At 55.9% G+C, this 19240-nt stretch overlaps 9 protein-coding genes across 9 annotated transcripts; 2 read left to right on the plus strand and 7 right to left on the minus strand.

The window, feature by feature from the left end:
- Positions 1-501: 501 nt before the first annotated feature.
- Positions 502-1775, minus strand: ISF_09050 (mitochondrial carrier protein; the record flags this gene model as incomplete). The annotated part of the gene is made up of 2 exons (XM_018852653.1): positions 502-1289; positions 1343-1775. 2 exons carry the CDS (start codon positions 1773-1775, stop codon positions 502-504), a joined length of 1221 nt encoding a protein of 406 aa, XP_018700178.1.
- A 1191-nt stretch (positions 1776-2966) lies between these two features.
- On the minus strand, positions 2967-3332 carry ISF_09051 (hypothetical protein; the record flags this gene model as incomplete). Its single annotated transcript, XM_018852654.1, has 1 exon — positions 2967-3332. One exon carries the CDS (start codon positions 3330-3332, stop codon positions 2967-2969), a length of 366 nt encoding a protein of 121 aa, XP_018700179.1.
- Positions 3333-3943: 611 nt separating this feature from the next.
- Positions 3944-4799, plus strand: ISF_09052 (ubiquinol-cytochrome C reductase-like protein; the record flags this gene model as incomplete). Its single annotated transcript, XM_018852655.1, has 3 exons — positions 3944-4053; positions 4464-4626; positions 4704-4799. The coding sequence occupies 3 exons, from the start codon at positions 3944-3946 to the stop codon at positions 4797-4799; spliced, it is 369 nt and encodes a 122-aa protein (XP_018700180.1).
- An 803-nt stretch (positions 4800-5602) lies between these two features.
- On the minus strand, positions 5603-8029 carry ISF_09053 (Peptidase C19, ubiquitin carboxyl-terminal hydrolase 2; the record flags this gene model as incomplete). The annotated part of the gene is made up of 1 exon (XM_018852656.1): positions 5603-8029. One exon carries the CDS (start codon positions 8027-8029, stop codon positions 5603-5605), a length of 2427 nt encoding a protein of 808 aa, XP_018700181.1.
- Positions 8030-9225: 1196 nt separating this feature from the next.
- Positions 9226-11361, minus strand: ISF_09054 (DNA repair protein Sae2/CtIP; the record flags this gene model as incomplete). Its single annotated transcript, XM_018852657.1, has 2 exons — positions 9226-11219; positions 11274-11361. 2 exons carry the CDS (start codon positions 11359-11361, stop codon positions 9226-9228), a joined length of 2082 nt encoding a protein of 693 aa, XP_018700182.1.
- Positions 11362-12382: 1021 nt separating this feature from the next.
- ISF_09055 (Zinc finger, CCHC retroviral-type) lies at positions 12383-13384 on the plus strand (the record flags this gene model as incomplete). Its single annotated transcript, XM_018852658.1, has 7 exons — positions 12383-12440; positions 12644-12663; positions 12723-12757; positions 12809-12837; positions 12885-13006; positions 13055-13184; positions 13236-13384. 7 exons carry the CDS (start codon positions 12383-12385, stop codon positions 13382-13384), a joined length of 543 nt encoding a protein of 180 aa, XP_018700183.1.
- A 632-nt stretch (positions 13385-14016) lies between these two features.
- On the minus strand, positions 14017-15623 carry ISF_09056 (acyl-CoA dehydrogenase family protein; the record flags this gene model as incomplete). The annotated part of the gene is made up of 2 exons (XM_018852659.1): positions 14017-14353; positions 14416-15623. 2 exons carry the CDS (start codon positions 15621-15623, stop codon positions 14017-14019), a joined length of 1545 nt encoding a protein of 514 aa, XP_018700184.1.
- A 1017-nt stretch (positions 15624-16640) lies between these two features.
- Positions 16641-17258, minus strand: ISF_09057 (capsular synthesis regulator component B; the record flags this gene model as incomplete). The annotated part of the gene is made up of 1 exon (XM_018852660.1): positions 16641-17258. The coding sequence occupies one exon, from the start codon at positions 17256-17258 to the stop codon at positions 16641-16643; it is 618 nt and encodes a 205-aa protein (XP_018700185.1).
- Positions 17259-17807: 549 nt separating this feature from the next.
- On the minus strand, positions 17808-18770 carry ISF_09058 (Alcohol dehydrogenase superfamily, zinc-type; the record flags this gene model as incomplete). Its single annotated transcript, XM_018852661.1, has 1 exon — positions 17808-18770. The coding sequence occupies one exon, from the start codon at positions 18768-18770 to the stop codon at positions 17808-17810; it is 963 nt and encodes a 320-aa protein (XP_018700186.1).
- Positions 18771-19240: the final 470 nt, after the last annotated feature.

Here is a 19240-nt window from a genome sequence, read left to right on the forward strand (position 1 = left end):
ATTTTCATCTCCGGGCAGATCCAGCTTATTTCCTGTCCGGCAGATCAGCCAAGATGTGCGCCATCATCAGTAGTTAAATCCATTATATTCCGCAAGTTTATGTACATGAAAGCCCTCCTCTTTAAGTACGCTCTGCCACCGATGGTCCGTCCTCGACAACAATCAAAGATCAAAAGGACAATAGAAGAGTGAACGGTGCCAAGCCCAGTAGTCCCGTAAATGTCAAAATGAGTTTGCTCCCGTTTGCTCAGGCCAAGACACCTGCCTGAGATAAGAGCCCGCCGAACCAAAAAAAAAAAAAAAACTAGATCATTCCAAAAAGAAGAAGAAAGAAGAAAGAAGTCTATACCGTACAGTGCCGTGCTCCCAACTCATCTCACTACCCGTAAACCAGGGTATACATGTCGGCCAATGGTGTCTGCGCCGACTCCTCTCTCAGCAGCGCATGATTACTTAGCCTCCCGTAGACATGATTCTAGAACCAATGCTGTTTCATGCCCTTCATCTATGCTCCGCGGCTAGGCCTAAGCCAGCCCGACCTAGTGTTCGAGCGTGTCGAAGCTCGCGCATGACAAACTCGTAGGTGAGCATGGTTACCGTTGCTGCGGGCACGGCGCGCATCATGTTCGTTCCTAGGCCGGCATAGAAAGCTCGCCAGCCTTCTTCTCGCAATATGGTGCGAAATGTGTTGACGATGCCTCTGTACTTTGGCGTGTAGCTCGAGTTGCCGTTGCCATTGGCCTGTACCTGAGCTCCTGGTGGAGCAGCGACGCCGAGGCCCTGTAGGTACTGTTCGCCAGCCACGGGCCGCCGTTGCGTCTGCAGTCGCGTACGAATTACCTCATGCGGGTATGTAGCGCTGCTGGCCAGAATCTTGGACAGGATCGATGCGGACAAGATACCAGACCAGTGTGCCTCCTCACCAGGGGCTTCGGCCTCGCCCATTCCTTGGCCGGTAAACCTGGTCTTGAGAAACTCATATGTCGGGAATTGTACTGCTACGTGAGTGAGGCCAAGGAGGGCAGGTGTTAGACCCGAGTAAAACGAGAGCAGGCCTTCGGAGCTGTACATTTTGCGGGCGGCATCAAGCGTTGACCGGTAGTGCCAGGGTGTTTGAAGTGTTGGACGCGCAGTGGGCGTGTTTCCGGGCCTCGGGTGATCATTGCGGTGCGCGTTGGGATTGCTCTGTGACATGAGCCGGGTCTTGATGACCCAAATCGGGTTGGTGGCAACGGTGCTGCTGGCTCCTGCGATAATGGAGGACCAGAAATTCACAAGATGAACGTTGTCTGTTTCTCTATTAGTGGGGTCGACTCGAACGGTGGAGAATATGCATGCATACGATGATAGTCAGCTAGGTAGACCTTGGATTTGTTGTAGACTGTGAACCAGACTGCCCAGGTGGGGAGATAACCGAGGACGATCGGGCCCAGACCACGATACATGCCGCGAATGCCCTCTTCCCGCCAAATGACGCTGGCCGTGCCGACCAGGCCATTATACACGCGTGAATGGCCGGTCTTGACGGCGGCCTGCGCCTGTAGCTTGGTCTTGATGACGTCCAGCGGGCAGGTAACCACGCCGGAGGTGAAGCCGCCAAGCGCACCAGCAAGAGCGTTGAATTGCGACTCGGAAGCCCTGGCCGCCCACCTCTGCAGAGGGGAAATTCCCTCGCCGTGCTGGCGGTTCATGATGGGCTGCGCGGAGGCGTAGGGCGATGTCGCATGCTCTGCGGTCGGGAGAGGCCGGGAGTGCGGTTGTTGGTTGTGAGACATGCCAAAAAGGATAAAAGTGGCAAGATAGACGACGACGCTGTATTGACAACAGAGGCGGCTCACGCGGCGTCTGTTGCGGGGATATTTGGTCGAGCTCTAATAGCACACCGTCTCCGAGGGCTTCGACGCGGGCAAGGAGAACGTCGAAGGAGCCTCGCGGGACGGTGCGAAGGGAAGAACGGCGGCGAGGCAAGTCAGATGTAACTTTGATCGAGTATTTGGTCGTAGCTGACGGAAGCAGAAAGTGGGTATGCCGGATAATCTGGCATGGGGAATGGGAGAAGAGCGCTCGTTATCGTCGCTGTCGTCGTTCTTGTCGTGACTGTCCGAGCTTCGGCTGCTGCGGGGGAGCAAACGCCTCGTGCTACTTTTTTTTTGGTGTGTGCCACTCCTGGACTCGGGGTCTAGCGGCAACAGCAGGCCATTGACGACAGCGGTAGCGGTATAAACGGACCAAGAATTAAGAAAACGAGGAGCTGCAGAAGGTGATCGCTGAAGTGGCCGAGCGGCCAAAGTCTTGATGATGGGTTGCCGGAGAAAGTGTGGGAGGAAAGTGGGAAAGGTGAGAAGAAGGCAGGTGAGAGAGCTTGGTCGACTGTGGATAGTTGAGGGTGGGTGGAACTGCTAACGGAACAGGGCGGGCGGCTGACCAGCAGCTGTTAGCACCTTCTCTCAACGTTGCAAGCTAGAAAATATAAGATCTGTGGGAAAAATTGAACGTCATCTTTAGCCAAGCCCCTGCGCCGAATAGATGTTTATTTGGCGATTTTCTCGCTGAAAGCAAGCGCTGCTACAACCGCCCGCCTGCCTGTGCTCCTACATCGGGGTTGGTGATGTCACAATCCCTGTCTGTCTGCTATTACTATCCTGGTGGCATCATTCCAAAGTGATGTGGCATGACCAAACGGTTGTGCGAGACAAGACGACGAAAGTTTCAACATTGAATGTACACTGAACTACTAAGCAAATGAAAGCCTTGTATTTACCAAGACTGTGACGACGATAGCCCTGATGGCTGCTAATGGCGCGGCTGATAGTAGAACTTGACCGGAATACGGAGTAATCTGACAAGAATATTAAAATCTGAGACATTCCTTTTCAGATAACAGAAACCCACCAAAAACATTTCAAGATCAATCATCTCAACATTCAACGCCCTCAACCGGTTCCCCCCACGACCCCCGACATCCCTCATAGCCCGAAATACGTCAGCGCAAAGCTTGCAAGACCCGGCATCATCTGCACCGTCCAGATCTTCTTGGTCGCCGTCGCCCCGCCGTACGCGCCGGCCAGCACCACATTGGAGAGGAAGAATAGCTGCAGCTGGTGCGCGAACCCCGGCGCCGGGTGCAGTAGGCTCCACGCCAAGCCCGCTGCCAGGAAGCCGTTGTAGAGCCCCTGGTTGGCCGCGAGCACCTTGGTCTTCTCCGCGAGGTCCCTGTCCATCTTGAATGTCCGGAGGCCGCGTGGCGTGGTCCAGAGAAACATTTCCAGCACGAGGATGTAGACATGCTCGGCGGCCACGAGGCCGGTGGCTATCTGGGAGAACGTAGGCATGTTGTGGTGTGCCAGTAATTACTGATGCGATGGCTGTTTTGCGATTGAGAACAGCAAATTCCTCAGACAAGACGAGCGAGAACTGCAAGAACTGCAAGAAGATAGCAACGGAATGTCGAGACGTGTTCAGCGCTCGTCAAATTTAAATCATTGCCGCCCTGGAGCTAGTCGGCGCCATAACTACATCGGCACCGGAGAGTCCGAATCTCAAAACGCCGTTCCCCCGCGGACTAAACGCCAGAAGATGAGGAATCATGGCGGACATGTAATCAGAGCAAGAAAACCCTCGGATCGATTATCCCGAGACCGAACCCCGCCAATCCATTGCCGACGACATGCTGCTGCCATGACAAAGAATGAGTTGACAATCCGGAGAGCGCAGAGATGAATTTGGCCCATGGATCACGTGCAGCTTCATGGTCGGCTCACGTGACATCCCGAGCTCTCCCAGTGCCAAAGTTGCGGCAACAGTACCAACGCCGCGCCAGCCAATCAAGGCGCCGCTGATGACCCATTCCTCTTCCTTGCGCGCCATTTGGCAAATCCCAGCCCGGATTCCCTTCTCACCATCCTCTCCAAGTCCAATCCCACGACTCCACGACGAAGCAACCATGGTCTCCCTCGCTCCCTTTGTCCTGCGCCGCCCGTGGCTCACCAAGATGCTCATGCCCGCCGCCTCCTGGTACGCCAATGCCGCCGGCTACCGCAAGCTTGGCCTGAGGTACGAAACTTGGCATTTTTTTCCCCTGCTGGCGAGGATTCCCCGGCTTCCGAGCAACTACGAATTCGCGATTCCAACCGGCGACACGACCTTTGAAATGGGAGCGACACGGCAGATGCGATGTTTTTTTCTGCAGTCAATGGCTCAATTGGGGAGAAATTACGCGCTTTCGTCGGTTCGCGACTTCGGCCGGGTTGGATATGCTACTAGCACGACAAGGAGGCCAGCTCGGTAGTCAGCTCAACCTTGACCGTTCAGCCCATCCAATCGCGACCCCGACGACTCTCCGCCGACTTCCATTGCCTCAAAGCTGTTTCCTTCGCCATCCGAATTCGTGTCGCTCGATAATGCCAAGAAGGAGCTTGCCCGCTCGAACCCGGACCGCATGCTAACCAGAACCTGCGAAACAGATTCGACGATCTCCTCGAGGAGGAGCGCGAGGCCGTCCAGATCGCCATCAAGCGTCTATCCGACCAAGAATCCTACGACCGCATCTACCGCCTGCGCCGCGCCACCCAGTGCAGCTACCAGCACAAGCTGCTCCCTAAGGAGGACTGGACCAAGCCCGAGGAGGTGAGAATAAAAAAACACACACACCCCTTCGCCTCTCGCCTGGCATCAACAGATAACTGACTGAGCGTGACAAATAGGACACCCCGTACCTCCGCAACATCATTGCTCAGGTCGAGGCTGAGCTCGCCGAGAAGGACGCCCTCGACTCCATGACCGTTATCAAGAAGCACTAAATCGTCCCCTAAGTTGGAGAGGGAACCATTGTTTATATAGAGGGCGGAGGAGGGAAGACCAATGAAAAAGAAAGGAGCCCAACAAAGCGAGAACCCAGACACGAAAATTATTTAGTTCTGGAAAATGCTTTGGGCCCTGTGTATCCTATGTACAGACAGCTAGGTTTTGGGAGCAATACCGTCCCCTTTCTCATCTGTTTAAAAGAAGCCGATTTTTTCCCCGTTGCCTTCACAGCTCTGCAAGCTCAATTTCAGGGTCTACAATCGCCGGTTCTTGAAATGTAATTGGTCAATTAGCATCCATTATGCCTACGCCATGTCGCTCATCATGCTGTCCATCTCCTGATATACATACACACCACCCTCTCCATATGCCACCAAGACATTGTACATGTGCATTGCCTCCATTATTTTCTCCAGGTGATACGCCCATCACGAGCCCTCTTCCAAGAAAATACATATAGGCCTCGCCTCCCACCTCCCCACCAGCATTGTCGACCATGTAATCCATTTCCATCTAACCCTTTTGGCCTTTTCCATCCATCGACTCTCTCCACCACCCCAGAAATCCCAATGCTTTTCCGCTTGCCCGCTTCCTATGCTTCCTTTGCCTCCTATGTTCCTTTCGTTTGCCGAGACTCCTAGCAACGCCGTATGCAGTCGAACCCAGGGGGTATATGTACACTCAATGCCAGCGTCGCTCGTTATGCATCTCTGAGCAGCCAAGTTCCGCTTTTTCGTTACAAAAGTACAAAAACGTAGAAAAACAGTGCCTCGACAGCCAAGTCTAGGCTGCATTGCACCTAGACACGCTGGTAGAACAAGATGTACGCCACCTTGTTGTCCTTGATATTTTCCTTGACATACTTGTCCTTGCTTGTCCCGTTGGTGGGGGCAGTGACCACGCTGCTCCATCGCTTGCCATTGCTCCCTGTCGAAGCAGTCACTTGGTTCCATCCTTCATCATTGCCCTCATCCTCGTCGTTCATGGCACCAAAGCGATTGCTGGTACCGGACTGGCTGTTTTGCTTGCGAGCATCCTTGGTGTCCTCTTCAGAGTCACCTCCAGCGACCTGCTCACTGTGAAGCCGGCGCAAGACTGTATCGTCGAGTCGGAGCCATTCATGACCGTCCTGGCGTCGAACATCTGCGGTGTAGTGGCCACCACTGGCATTCTTGCCGTGATGGTAGATGACACTGATGAGCTTGTATTTGGGCAGAGCGCCATTGCTCAGAGTCTGTCGTGCCTGACGGGCAAGGACTTCGCGAGGAATCTCCAGGTCAAGGGGGTATCCGACGTTCTTCCAAATCTTAGTCGTGCCGCCTTCAGCATCGAACTGGAAGCGCTTCAGGTGTAGAATCAATACAGGGGGTAGAGTCTCGATGAAGACCTGCTTCGTTGCGGTAATGTCCTTGCCGCGAGGTGAATTGAAGTCACCCTGCAGACGTTCGGGGCGGGTGAGACCACGAAGAGCATCCACAACATTTCTAACCTCGGGCGAGCCAATGTCAAGCTGGAGAGGTTGATATGGTTCCGTAGTAATCGAGTCCTTCAAGCCGGGAACGCGGAACTCGGATCGCAAGAGACCACCGAAGATTTTGGTAATGGGCGTGGACGTGCTTGAGCCCCAAGAGCGAGTCACAGCGGCGCGGCGCTTGCGGCCAACCTCGAGCCAGTCGCCACTTGGGTCGACAGAGCCATCCACCGAACCAGCCTCAGAGCGGGCCGTTTGACTACTAGTTTGCGAGGCATTGTTCATCACCAGTGTGCATTCATCATCAAGCGACTGGAGTAGGAAACCGAGAAACTCCTCAGCATCTTGTTGGTGACCTCGTCGCATGCTGGCGAATCGCGAGAGCTGTCGAATAGCCTCGTACACGAATTCAGGAGTAAAGGGCTCCCCATAGCGCTCAATCTCGTCGCCGCGGATAACTTTGCGCAGTTGCTCATTGCTTGGTGCCGATTTAAGCACTTTGTATTCGTGCATAAACATGATCATGGCATCCAGGAGCGGCGTCTCGCTGTTGAAGCTGTGAGCGGCACGCTTGCTGATCTGGGCAAGGAAGTCGTAGAACGGCGAGCAATACATTAGGACTTGAAGAACCGAGTTCATATAGCACATGTTGCCAGTGTTGATCAGGCCACGAGGCTCCAGGAAGACGGACGTTTGCTGAGCTTCGCCAACTTTGTATGACAGAATGGCTTCGGCGATGGAGTTGGCATTAGCCTTGAGCACAGATGAAGCGGCAGTGGGGCCATCTTGAGCGACGCCATTTGTATGATCCGAAGTGCCATTCTCTCCATTGATGCTGACAACAGCGGCAACGGGAGTCTTGGCGAAGAGCTTGGCCCAGCTAGTCGGGGGAGCGCGCACAACAGGAGCGGGCTCGGTGGGCTCGGTGGTGGGATTCTCTGATTCAGAGGATTGAACTGGTGCTGCTGCGGTCTCCTCGATTTTGTCCGCAGCCTGGGCTTGCTTGGCAGTCTCGGGCGTGGCAGACTCGCCTTCCTCGACGGCTGGCGAAGCCGTGGCTGTACCTTGCTGGTCCTTGGGAAGCAAAACTGCTTCGGTATTCTGGTCGTCTCGTTGTCGTTGTCGCGACTTGCGCCGGGGCGAAGTTCTCGCGGGAAACTCGACCGCGGGACAAGAGTGCCATGGCAGAGGCGGGCGAAAGGGTGCTCTCTCAACAACAGGAGGCGGAGAGGGAGGAGGCGCAGAGTGCTCCTGGGCCACAGAAGGCGGAGTTATGGTCTCGTTTGTTTGAGGGGTCGGTGGTGTGAGAACTGGCGCTTGAATCTGCGAAGAGTGCGAGGAAGCGGGGGTGTGCGGAGGAGCTTGAGGTGCAGGAGGTGCAGGAGGTGCGGCCGGCTGTGGTGGTTGATAAGGAGTGGACAGGCTGGGCGAGCTCTGCACATGTCGCGAAAAGCTAGGAGGCACACTGACACCGACCATGGGCACGTACTGTGGCATGGCAGGGGGCGAGCGAGCATATCCTTGGTAGGGCGGGTATCCCGGCGAAGGCATGCCTCCGTTCTGGATTTGCGGCGGCATACCGAAATATTGTTGCTGAGGCGCATAAGGGTTATGCTGCTGACCATAGTTTTGGTACATGGGGTTCGCCTGCTGATGGTATTGCGGCATGTATTGCTGATGGTGGTGAGGGTGGTGATGGTGCTGCCTGCGTCTGGGACCTCCACCTCCCGCAGGCCCATTCATCTCCATGGGCATGTTGCCAGGGGCGTGTATGTTGTGCCCAGCCGGCAGATGATGACGATTACTCATCTTGCCGGCTTGGGGGTGCTGTGATACGGGTGCCGCCCAAGAGGTGACTCCCGTATCTCGTGGGTGTTTTGAGCGTTGGGGGAAGTTGTACGGCGGTGGTGCGCAATGGCGTGGCAAGCGGTGGTTTTGACGAGCAAGAGTAGCGTGGATTATTGTAAAACAGCGATGCAATCGCCTTGACGAATGCTAGATGCAGCTCTGAGGCGGTTCGGCTGGATGCGGCTGCTTTGTTGGTGACACGCGCGCGGCGGACTGGGGTTGAGAGCTCGGGGGAAAGAGTATCCGTAGTCAGCGGGAACTAGGAGCGCTGAATAAGCAAGGGAGAGATTAAAGTAAAGGGACTCGAGGGAGTCCTAATGAAATGTAAGATGCGACGAGAAAGTTTCTGGGAGCTGGGCGAGAAAGGAAGGCGAGCAGAGAAGAGAAGAGAAAAAGCTGGAGATGATAGCCCGTTCGACCAGAGGGAAGAAGCAGCGCAAGCAGCGCACAAGCGGCAAGGTTTGTGAAAGGTGCGCCTGGGCTGGCTTTGGGGAAGAGCACTGACCGAACCTTTTTGTGGGCTAGAGCCATGACTAAATCTGGCTTGCCGGCCCGTTTGTTGGTGTCTTATTAGTAGTGTCTGTCTGAGGCATCAACTAACAGTGCTGCTAAGGTTACCGTTGCCTCGAGGTAGTCGTAATGCAGTATGTGTCCGAAAAGGACAAAATGCCATCAGCGCAGGATAAATTTAAAAAAAAAAATAAGAAAAGAGATTGAGTCTAGACATGAAGCTTTAACTTGACCCCAATTTACTTCATCTGCCTCACTGACTTCCAGCTTAGTACCTGGCACCGCACGGCTGGGATCATCAGTTTCGCGAGTGCCCTGACTGGCGTTGAAGTAAATGGCAATAATAAGCGGTAGGCAGGTATCAAGGTATTCGGGTTATGGGCTCGTGCAATAATGCGCCAGCAAGCTGTATTAACTGAGCAAAATTATCTTGTACAATTGAAGAATATTGTAAAACTGACTACACCAAAGTAACGCCGGGCTTCAACACTTGAAGCATGCCTCTTTCGCTAATAATTGTATGCCACTAACAACACCAGATAGATGAACTGCAAGAAATCTTCCACAGCCGCCACATGCGCCGGCCAGCCTGTCTATTCATCTTTGAATAACCACCGCCCACCTGGCTTCATCGCCTCTCGATACCGCTCGCGAATAGCTCGCTTCTCCCGCTCCGCTGCCTCCTCTCGGCCCATCTCCAACTCTTGTGTGTTGGGGAAGTCCGCGTCCCAGAATCCCGGGGGCGATTGCATGCGTGAATATCGGTGCCGATGTCTCCCGTATTTATTCGCCAGCTCCTGAGTTTTGGCCTGAATCCATGTTTCGGCCCTCTCCGCTGGGTCCATCGTTGCCAGTCGATATGCGTAATCGCCGAGGTACTGCTCGAGCAAGGTTTGTTCTTCCATGCGCTGTGCCGCTGTCAGTGGCGGATCAGGGCGCTGTGAGATAGCCAAAGCTCGGAATTGTTTGCCGCAACAATGCATCTCTGTGCATCCCGGCAGGCAGGCCCTTGTATCCTTGTCCCTCACCACATCAGAGTACGCAAAGTCATGGCCCTCGTTTGCGGCAGGATTAATTCGAAAGTCGTCCAGCCGCAACTCCCGAGCCGTCTTCTGCCGAAGCTGGCCCTGTCCGGCCGGACGCTGCAGCGAACGTTGTGGAGAGCGATGTGTTGCTTGTGCGGCGGTAGCGGGGACGGCAGGTAGAATGCTCTGTCTGCTCTGACGTGCCTGCTTCTCAAAAGGCAGCTCTCGACGCTCGGGTATGTTTAGTTCAGCTGTCGATATAGAAGGCCCCTTATGAGCTTGCCTGGATAGTCGAGATAGTTCCGGGCTGTCCTCGGCCTCTCCTTGACATAAAAGCTGTTCCAGACGATTCTTAGGCGTCCGGTTGCGGTTCTTTTCATGTCTTAAAGGAGTATTATTTTCTTGGCCGGTTCTGATTGAGGTGCCATCGTCCGCAATGTCTGCTATGCCCTCATCAAGCTGTCGCTTTCGCAACAAATTAATTGCTTTGTCCCCCCCAGAGCGAACTAGTCTTCTGTTGATGCTGATTGGCGTGAGGGCGGATGACATGATATTAGCTCTCGCCGTTTGTGGCACCGGCATCGCTCCCTGAACATATCCTGCAACTGGTGTTGCGAGAGCGCTTGCGTCTACATGCGGGATGTTATATATCGGTGGCACTCTTGGGGTCGATTCCGCTTCTCTTGGTTTGCGAGGTGTCGTCATATGGGTAGTGTGTCCAAGGTCGAGGCTATCCTGCGACGGAGATCCCGCTGGCTTCTCAAGCATCGGGCTGGAATCTTCTCGTGGTTCTGTCTTGACCGTGACAGGCGCACGAGTTGCCGTGGTGCGCGCATCACTTCTTCTTTTTTTGACGGGTCGCTCCGAGATCACAACGGGGCCATCTGACGACGGTTCCTTCTTCACGGGCGGATCAGATGGCAGCTCGGTGGCATCAGGAAGACACGGAAGCTCAATTCCTTCAGATTCGCCCTGCGTGGAGTCGAGGGGTCCTATATCGGTGGCCGCTGGGCGACTCAGGGTCCATAGCTTGGAAGCCATGGGAGGCAGTTGTGGCTCCTCGGTTTCTGGTACTGCGTCATTCGGGTCGGCGGTACTTGAAAAGCTGGCGCTAAATGATACATTCAAAGGTTGAATGGCAGCCAACGCGGCCGACGCCCGGCTGGAAATCTCCACACCATGCTCAGATTCGTCGGCTTGGATCTGCTCTTGCAGTGTCTCGAAGCGTCTCTTCCATGCGTCGCGTTCGGCTTTTCGTCGCTCAAGAGCCCCGCGAGCTTTACGAAAGTTTTCATTGAGCAGCCGAAACCGTTGAGCGAGCTTAGCAAATTCAATCCTCTGGGCCACTTCCGGGTCGGATGATTCTAGGCCTCCGTTTGGCATGGATGAGCTAGGCGACGGGAGAGGCTCGAGGCTGCCGACGGCGCTGATATGCCCTAACTTATCGAGCTCGGCTCGAAGAGACAGATTTTCCTGCTCCAGTGCTCTATTCCTAGAAGCACTTTGTTGCAGCTGGGATCGGCAGTCGGCGAGTTCCTGGGCATCGTCGGAGCTCCGTAGGTCTAGGCTTTGTCAGTGTCAGTTTGCGGCGCCGCGGGGCAGTTCAACATATATACCGGCCGTGATGTCTGCATCAATTTGTGTGCATATCTTCTCCAGGGCTTCCCGAAGAGCAGGTCGCCCTTTTTCAAACCAGCTTGCCATCTTCAGCCCCAAGAGAAGCTGGATAAGCGTGTTGTACAGATTGCGGCGGAGCCGAGTCAGTGGCGCGTCGCCCACACGCGACGGTGGCAGCAGCGTTGACGGCGCCACTCCACGTGATGTCACTGGAGCAGGGGTAACCTGTGGGTTTCTAGATGGGATGAAGCTATAAGAAAATGATAAGTATCTATGACAAAAATGCTCTGAATATCCGATTTAGACTTTCTTTTTTAAACATGCTTCATTGCCTCCTGTTGGCTGGCTGACTGACTGCGGTCGCAGTAGGTACCTTGGGTATGTAAGTCACACCGCCCCCTCAACCACGATCATTCGCACCAGACCGTCTCCGAAAGCGTCGTTGCTTTTTTAGTTAGTGGTGACTGGGCAGCTGGCAGCTGGCAACAACGTGCGCGCGGCACGGTGCAAACGCACGACGTGGGAATGAAGTAAAAGACCTCGGGGAGTGATAACAAGAAGGGATATTGGAACGTCTGAAAATTTTACGAGGAATTGGTGACATCTTGGCCTTTTCAATTCATCTATAGATTTTCCCCACGCTCTGTGCCGATTTTGGGGAACCGTCTCTTCGGTCATCGCGGGCGTGCATCCACCGTTTGCTGCGTGCTGCAGGTTGGGGTGGTGTGTGGTTGTGGGCAGCGAACGGCCCGCCCAACCCAGTAAAAAAATTGCAAAATTGCTGAGCTGAGCAGCACTTGGCCCAAAAACTTTTCGCGATAAATACGGCAGCTTTTCTATCTTGTGCATCACCACATCTCGAGCTCAGTTTCGTTGCCACTTGCATTCAACACCGAATCACGATACCCATTGCATAATGTATGTTCCCTGTGCTATCGCCTGCACTTCCAACCGTTCCACTTGCCACTTTTGCATCCAAATTTGGCGGCTTCCCTGCCCTGCTTCTCACACGGCACATACCGTTGACCCTGCATCCATCCATCTGCTTTCTGCATGCAAATTGCTGACTCGTCCCTCAGCTTGACACTGCAGACTTCCAATCGTCGAAATGGATTTCACGCCTTCTGACTCCGCTGCCGCCCCCAGCCGTGGCGCCTGCTACTCTTGTGAGTACATCTTCGCCACCCAGGCACGAGCACTCTGCCATGTCACCAAACTGTGCTCGATTCCGCATTTTCATGCCATTCATCGCAGCTCGGTTGAGCATGTTGACCCCTTTCTCATTGAGGCTCTTGCTTCCACTGCAAGAGCGCCATTTGCGCCTTGATCTGCATCCCATTTCTCACCTCAAGTGCTAACAAGATCCTAGGCGGCAACACCGGCCACCAGGTACATGCGCTCAAACAACAAACTTTTCTCCTCACGTAACACATTCTCACAAGCTCTAGGCTCGCGATTGCCCCTCTAAGGGCCCTGCTAAGTGGTATGTTCCCAATGTCTTGTTCTGCCGTCGCACGCGCTAACAGTGAAACAGCTACAACTGCGGCAACGAAGGCCACTTGAGTTTGTTTGCCACCCCTCGCTACTTGGAGCTTTGCTAACAAAACCAGGCCGCGACTGCGGCGAGCCCATGAAGGAGAACAAGTCCTGCTACAAGTGTGGCCAGGCTGGTCACCTTTCTCGCGAATGCCCCACCTCCGGAGGCAACGGCCAGTCTACTGAGTGCTACAAGGTGAGCGGTTGACACGGACTTGCAAAAATCATTTACTAACAGTCAAAGTGCGGTGAGATGGGTCACATTGCTCGCAACTGCACCAAGTCTTCGTATGGCGGCGGCTTTTCTGGCGGCTACAACAGCGGTGGCGCTGGCAAGACCTGCTATTCTTGCGGCGGCTATGGCCACATGTCTCGTAAGATAGCACCCTTATCACACCGTGTGCTCTTTCACTAATTCTGTCTAGGCGAGTGCGTCAACGGTATGCGCTGCTACAACTGCGGTGAATCCGGTCACTACTCGCGCGACTGCCCCAAGGAGTCTACTGGTGGCGAGAAGATTTGCTACAAGTGCCAACAGTCTGGCCATGTCCAGGCCGCCTGCCCCAACAACTAAATCATGCGGCAGAGGGACACTCGGGTTATCCGGGTCTTAAGTTGGCGTGGCAGCTTTACGATACCTCACGATTTTCTTGGTTGTTTATTTTACATGTTTCATTTGTTACATCTTGGCTTTGCAGCACACGGTTGCATAATCAACGAAAAGCTCGGCATTTTACGCTACTGCACCGAACATGGGGCGAACATGGGGAGATTCTAGGGACAAGATTGATGGCCTCACGGGCAACACGGGGAACGGATCTCTTGGGCATTAAGTTTTTGTTCTTTTACTTGGGTGTTTACGAATTGAAAAGTTTGGCACACGACAATGGACGTTGGCATGCGACCATGAACGCTGGGATGATCAACAATGAACGTTGGTAGCTAGTTTATACTAGGGCAGATGAATACGCGATTTGGGGAAGAAGAAAACGGAAGAAGAGCAGCGTGGAGATGCTGTTGGGTGAGGTGATGATATGCAAGTTTTTCACATTACTCTCAGATGCGTAGCGGGTGGATGAATTCTACATGTCTATTGGATGCGTAGGGGGTAGATGAATGACTAATAAAGTACATGTGAAGAGATGTTTTCATGGACAATCTGACTTTTTGACATTTTTCTTTCTCTCTCTCTTTTTCGTTGGCCCTCTACAGCATGGACTTGGGAAAGTTGCGCATGGCCTGACGGACGCCGAGGTCGCCGAGGATCTCCTCGGAGCCGCCGAGGATGGAGTCGAACTTGTAAGTGCGGTTGAAGATTTCAATGTGCTTGCCCATGCCGGTCTGGGTGAGGCCGCGGCCGCCCCAGATCTGGACGGACTCGTCGGCGATCTCGTGGGCGGCGCGGGTGCAGCTCATCTTGAGCAAGCCAATGGGGCCGGCGAGGTGCTGGGCCTGCTGCTTGTAGGGCATGTGGCACATCTGGTAGGTGATGCTCTCGAGCCAGGCCTGGTGGGACTCGACGAGGGCGATCATTTTTGCGAGGCTGAATCTTGTTAGCTGCGGGAAGGAAGGAGTACATGGAGAGGGTTTAGGGGGCAACCTTACCGATGACGGATGACGGCTTGGTCAATCAGGCGCTGGCCAAAGACGAGGCGCTGGTTGGACCACTTGAGGCACTCCTCGACGATGGTGCGCATGGAGCGGACGGTGGCGGTGCACATCATCCAGCGCTCGTGGTTGAAGTTGGAGAGGATGACGTGGGTGCCCTTGCCCTCCTCGCCGAGCAGGTTCTCGACGGGGACCTTGACGTTGTCAAAGGTGACGTAGGCGGTGCCGGCGGCGGGCGAGTACGACGTCTTGATGGGCTTGGTCTCGACGCCCTCGCCGCGGGGGATGAGCAGCACGGAGAGGCGGTCGCCGGTGCGGACGCCGGTGACGAAGTAGTCGCTCCAGCAGCCGTTGGTGATCCACTTCTTGGTGCCGTTGACGACGTAGTGCTTGCCGTCGGGCGTCTTCTCGGCCGTGGTGCGCAGGCCGGCGACGTCGGAGCCGGCAAAGGCCTCGGTGATGGCCAGGCAGAGCTTCTTCTTGCCGCTGAAGACCTCGTCGGCGATCTGCTTCTTCCAGGCCTCGTCGCGCGCAAAGTTGAGCACGCAGGTCAGGCCGATGGTCATGCCGGCCATGTTGCCGTCCTGGAAGCCGCGCTGCATGGTGCGGGAGAACTCCTGGCCGATGATGAGGTCGTGGAAGTAGTCGAACTGCTCGCCGGGCATGACGCCGCCGAAGAGGCTGACGCCGTGCATGTGCTGGCCGGGGCCGAGGCGCATGTGCAGGATGCCCTCGCGGGCCATGCGGTCGATCATGGCCTGGGAGATGTAGCGGCCGGTGGCCTCGCACTCCTGGGCCTCGGGGATGAGGTGCTCGTCGACGAAGAGGCGGGCGGCGCGCTGCAGGGCGCGGTGGGAGTCGTTGTAGTAGGGCGACTTGAAGGCCGGGGTGAGCCAGAGCGGCTCGGCGTAGGGCACGGCGGAGAGGTCGCCGGGCTGGGGGACGACGATCTGGGGCGTCTCGCCCTTGACGGTGCCGACGGCGAGGTCGGCGTACTTCTTGAGCACCTCCTGGCGGTGCAGGTTGTAGAAGGCGGTGGTGGCGTCCTGGCCGGCGACCTGGTGCAGGACGGCCTCGCCGCCGGGGTGGGCCATGACGAAGTCGGTCAGGTCGTAGACGATGCTGTCGATGATGCACCACAGCGAGTCCTCGGAGGTGTGCTCGCGCACCTCGTCGCGGGTGAAGGTCTCAGCTGGAGGGGCCATGTTTGTGAAGGTGATGTGAAGGGTGGGCGGGCGGGGAGGAAAGCGGCAGCTTCTCGTGGGGGGATGAAGAGAGAAGCAAGTTGGACGGCGGCAATGAGATGAGGAAATGGAGGCAAGTTCACGACGGCAATGAGATGGTGAGGAAATGGGGGGCAATATCTACAAACAGCCGGAGCATCGTTGAATGCCGGTTGAGCGTCGAGACCCACCAATTGCCTCGGCAAGGCCAACGATGTTCCGGAGGATGATGATGGTTGGTATGGAGAAGCCCTGCTTATCACTAGCTGACAATCGCTGCTGCTGATTGGTTGGTGCAAAATCCGGGGGAGCTGCAGACATGTGCTAACTCTCCGCCGGCCTTTATTATTGTCGCCTGTAACCTGTAGCTATGCTTCTTCTTTGTCCGGTTGAGGGGAAAAAAATAAAAACGTATGCTTGAAACGTTTCCTCAGCCTCCATCTCTGAATAAAGACAACATCAACAACTTGATCTGGTGCATGTGTACCCAACTTTTCGAGATGCATTCTTTCCGTCACTTGAGCGCGAGACATGATACCTTTCGGACAGCATGAGATGGCATTCAAATAAAGCCTCACCGCACTGTTTCTCCAACTCGCAAAACCCCCGACAATTGCAGAACTTTCCTTAAAAGCAAATATGACAATCTTGGGTGCCTTCTGCACGACAGTCTGGCCTCAGGACGAAACGTGCTGTCTAGTATAGGGTAGCCAGCCTGACTGGCTTGGTTTCGGCCCTGGCTGGCTGGCGCTGAAATAATGCCCAGCAATGATGAGACAATTACATGGATAGGGCATATATTGAGACGGCAGTTCATTCATATAGGTTTTAATCACTGTATCCTGACTTTGTCTTGTAAACCTGGACTCTCGAGTAAACCCGGGCGACTTATACAACTGATTGGAGCTTGGCTAAACAGCTCACAAGACCTGCATGTAAATCAACGCAGCTTACATCTTTTTTTCCTCCACTGTACCCCCCCTCAAAGAAAGGCTGGCTTCAAATAATGCGGTCTTTCAGCTTGAAAAGCCCCGCGATGCTCTGGACTCCCAGCTTGTCGCAGCCACTCTGCTTCAGCGCCGAGATGGTCTTGAGGCTGCGATGCACCTCGGCCGCAATCTCCCCCGTCGTCATGGCGTCCAGCAAGTATTTCAGCACTTCCCTCTCCCGCACCGTCAGACGGTTGGGGTTGACGCCCCCCGCCGCGCCCTCACCCTCGGGGTCGCCCTCTAGGACGGCCTCGACGGCGTACGCGAGGTCCTCGGGCTTGTCGTCCTTGCGGACGACCCCGGCCGTCGCCCTGCGCAGAACAATGTTCTCGAGCGTGTCCGAGGCCGGGTTGTGGGACAGGTAGATGACGGGCAGCGCCGGGTGGGCGTCCTGGACGGCCTGCAGCACCGAGGCCTCGCCAAAGGTGGCGGAGTCGAGGAGGACGGCGTCGAGGCGCGGGGTCGAGGACAGCGCGCGCTGGAGGTCCTCGGGCGTGCAGGCGGTGGCGACGATGTCGGGGTAGGTGGTGGAGGAGAAGGTCTTCTTGAAGGAGGCGATGACGTCGGGCTGCCCGTCGGCCAGCACGACGCGGATCGGCCTGCCGGTAAACGCCGAGTCGCTCACCATGATGAGATGGTTGGGAGGTGGAGGAAGCTGCGCGAGACTGGGCTGCTGGGCCGAGATGAGGACTAGTCTATGGCAGACTCAGAGGTGAGCTGGTTGTCGTCAAGTGGTGTTTACGAATACGTTCGCGGAGGCATCGGCGCTACGACACGACGGGTGGTGGTTTAGAGGACTGGGGACGGGGAGAGCTGTATCCACAGTTGCCGCGCCGTCGACTAACTATTATTGCTCGGTCTATATTCATTTATTCATTTTTTAATTCAGGTTTATTTTGCTCTTCGCGCCATCATTCGCCATGATAGTCTTTCTCCTGCTCCAGCGCTCGGATCATTCGGCTTCGCCCGGCCCTGCTTCGGCTTCTGGAACCGTCACTCTCTAATTTGCTCTTGGGGGCTAACCGTGAAACATACCGAATAGTACATTGAGTTTATAGCGAATTGCTCTTTCATAGTCTACTCTGTCTTGAGCTACCGACAGTACGCCCGTGTGTCGCGCGGGCCTTCCTCAACACATTGCTTCCGACCTATTTCCCTCTTCATCTCCTCACTTTAGTCAATCAAACTTAATGACAGCCTTTCCCTCCTTGCCGCGCCCGCCGGCATACTTCCACGCCTCCAGCGCCCTCTCCGCCTCAAACTCCACCACTGGCAGCGGCTCCAGTACGCCGCTCTCCAGCAGCGCCGCCGCCTTGCCCAGCGCCTCCCCGCTGGCCGTCACCACAAAGTACACGAACCGACCCTCCGGGTCGTCCGCCAGCTCCTCCTCTGGCTTGCCGCCGCCGAACGCCCACTTCGGCGGCGGATCCGCCACCGTCACCATGACCCCGCCGCGTCGCAAGCTCCGACGGCTTTTCGTGTACACCTCGCCGCCGACCGTATCGACTACCGCATCTAGCGCCCCGAGCGATGCCTCCCAGCCCGCCGCGCGGTAGTCGACGCAGCGCCCGGCGCCGAGCGTCTTTAGGTGCGAGTGGCTCGCGGCGGACGCGAGCGCGATCACCTCGGCGCCGAGCACACGGCTCGCCACCTGCACCAGCATCCGTCCGACCGCGCCGGACGCGCCCGTCACCAGTACCGTCTGGCCCTTCTGGAGGCGCGCGTGGTCGCGCAGCGCCTCCCACGCGGTGAGCAGCGGGATCGGCAGCGCCGCGGCCTCGGCAAAGGTGAGGCGCGCGGGCTTGGCGGCCAGCTCGGCGCCGCCCACGGCCACGTAGTCGGCCTGGCCGCCGGAGCGCGTCGCCGCCTTGATCATGGCGAAGACGGTGTCGCCGGGTTTCAGGGCGCCGCTGTAGGCGGGGCCAAGGGCGACGATGGTGCCGGCGACGTCGTGCCCCGGAACGCGGTTGGACTCGTAGACTTCGGGCCACGACACCTCGTCGGCGGTGACGCCGGCGGCGGATACGCGGATGAGGACCTCGTCGTCGGTGTCGGACGGCACGGGGAAGGCGCGCGAGAAGCTGAGCTGGGGTGACGACTTGTCCCCGAGGATCTGCACGGCGCGCATGGTCTCTGGCATCTTGATCGGTACTCTCTGTGATGGCGTTGCAAAGTTGATGGTGGAAAGTGGCCTGACATGTTCAGACGAGGGAAAGCCCCAGGCGGGCGCTTTTATACTTTGGACGGCGCCGCGGAGCCGGGCAAGTCGCATCGGCAATCGTGCGCTGACAGCGTAAGCCATTGCTTAATAAGAAGGTTGGTAAATCGGGAGAGGCATACAAGAGTACTGGCGCAGATTTAGACAAAAAGAATGACCTTGCGAGAAATGCCCGAATGCATCAACTTGGATCGCGCGAGCCCCCGAACTATCGGATCGGGATCGGGCCAAGTGGAGCTGTAATACCCGATGCGGAGGCCCGAAGGAACTGCTGGAAAGAAAGGATGAATTAATGCAGTTTGACCCATAGCTATTCTATCAAGGGTTTCGGACCTTGAGGCGAGCGATAGGCTCTAGCAAAGTAAGCTATCTAATCGCGTTGCACGCTCCTC

Source organism: Cordyceps fumosorosea (assembly GCF_001636725.1).
Source record: "Cordyceps fumosorosea ARSEF 2679 chromosome Unknown scaffold_40, whole genome shotgun sequence".
Classification (NCBI taxonomy): Eukaryota; Fungi; Ascomycota; class Sordariomycetes; order Hypocreales; family Cordycipitaceae; genus Cordyceps; species Cordyceps fumosorosea.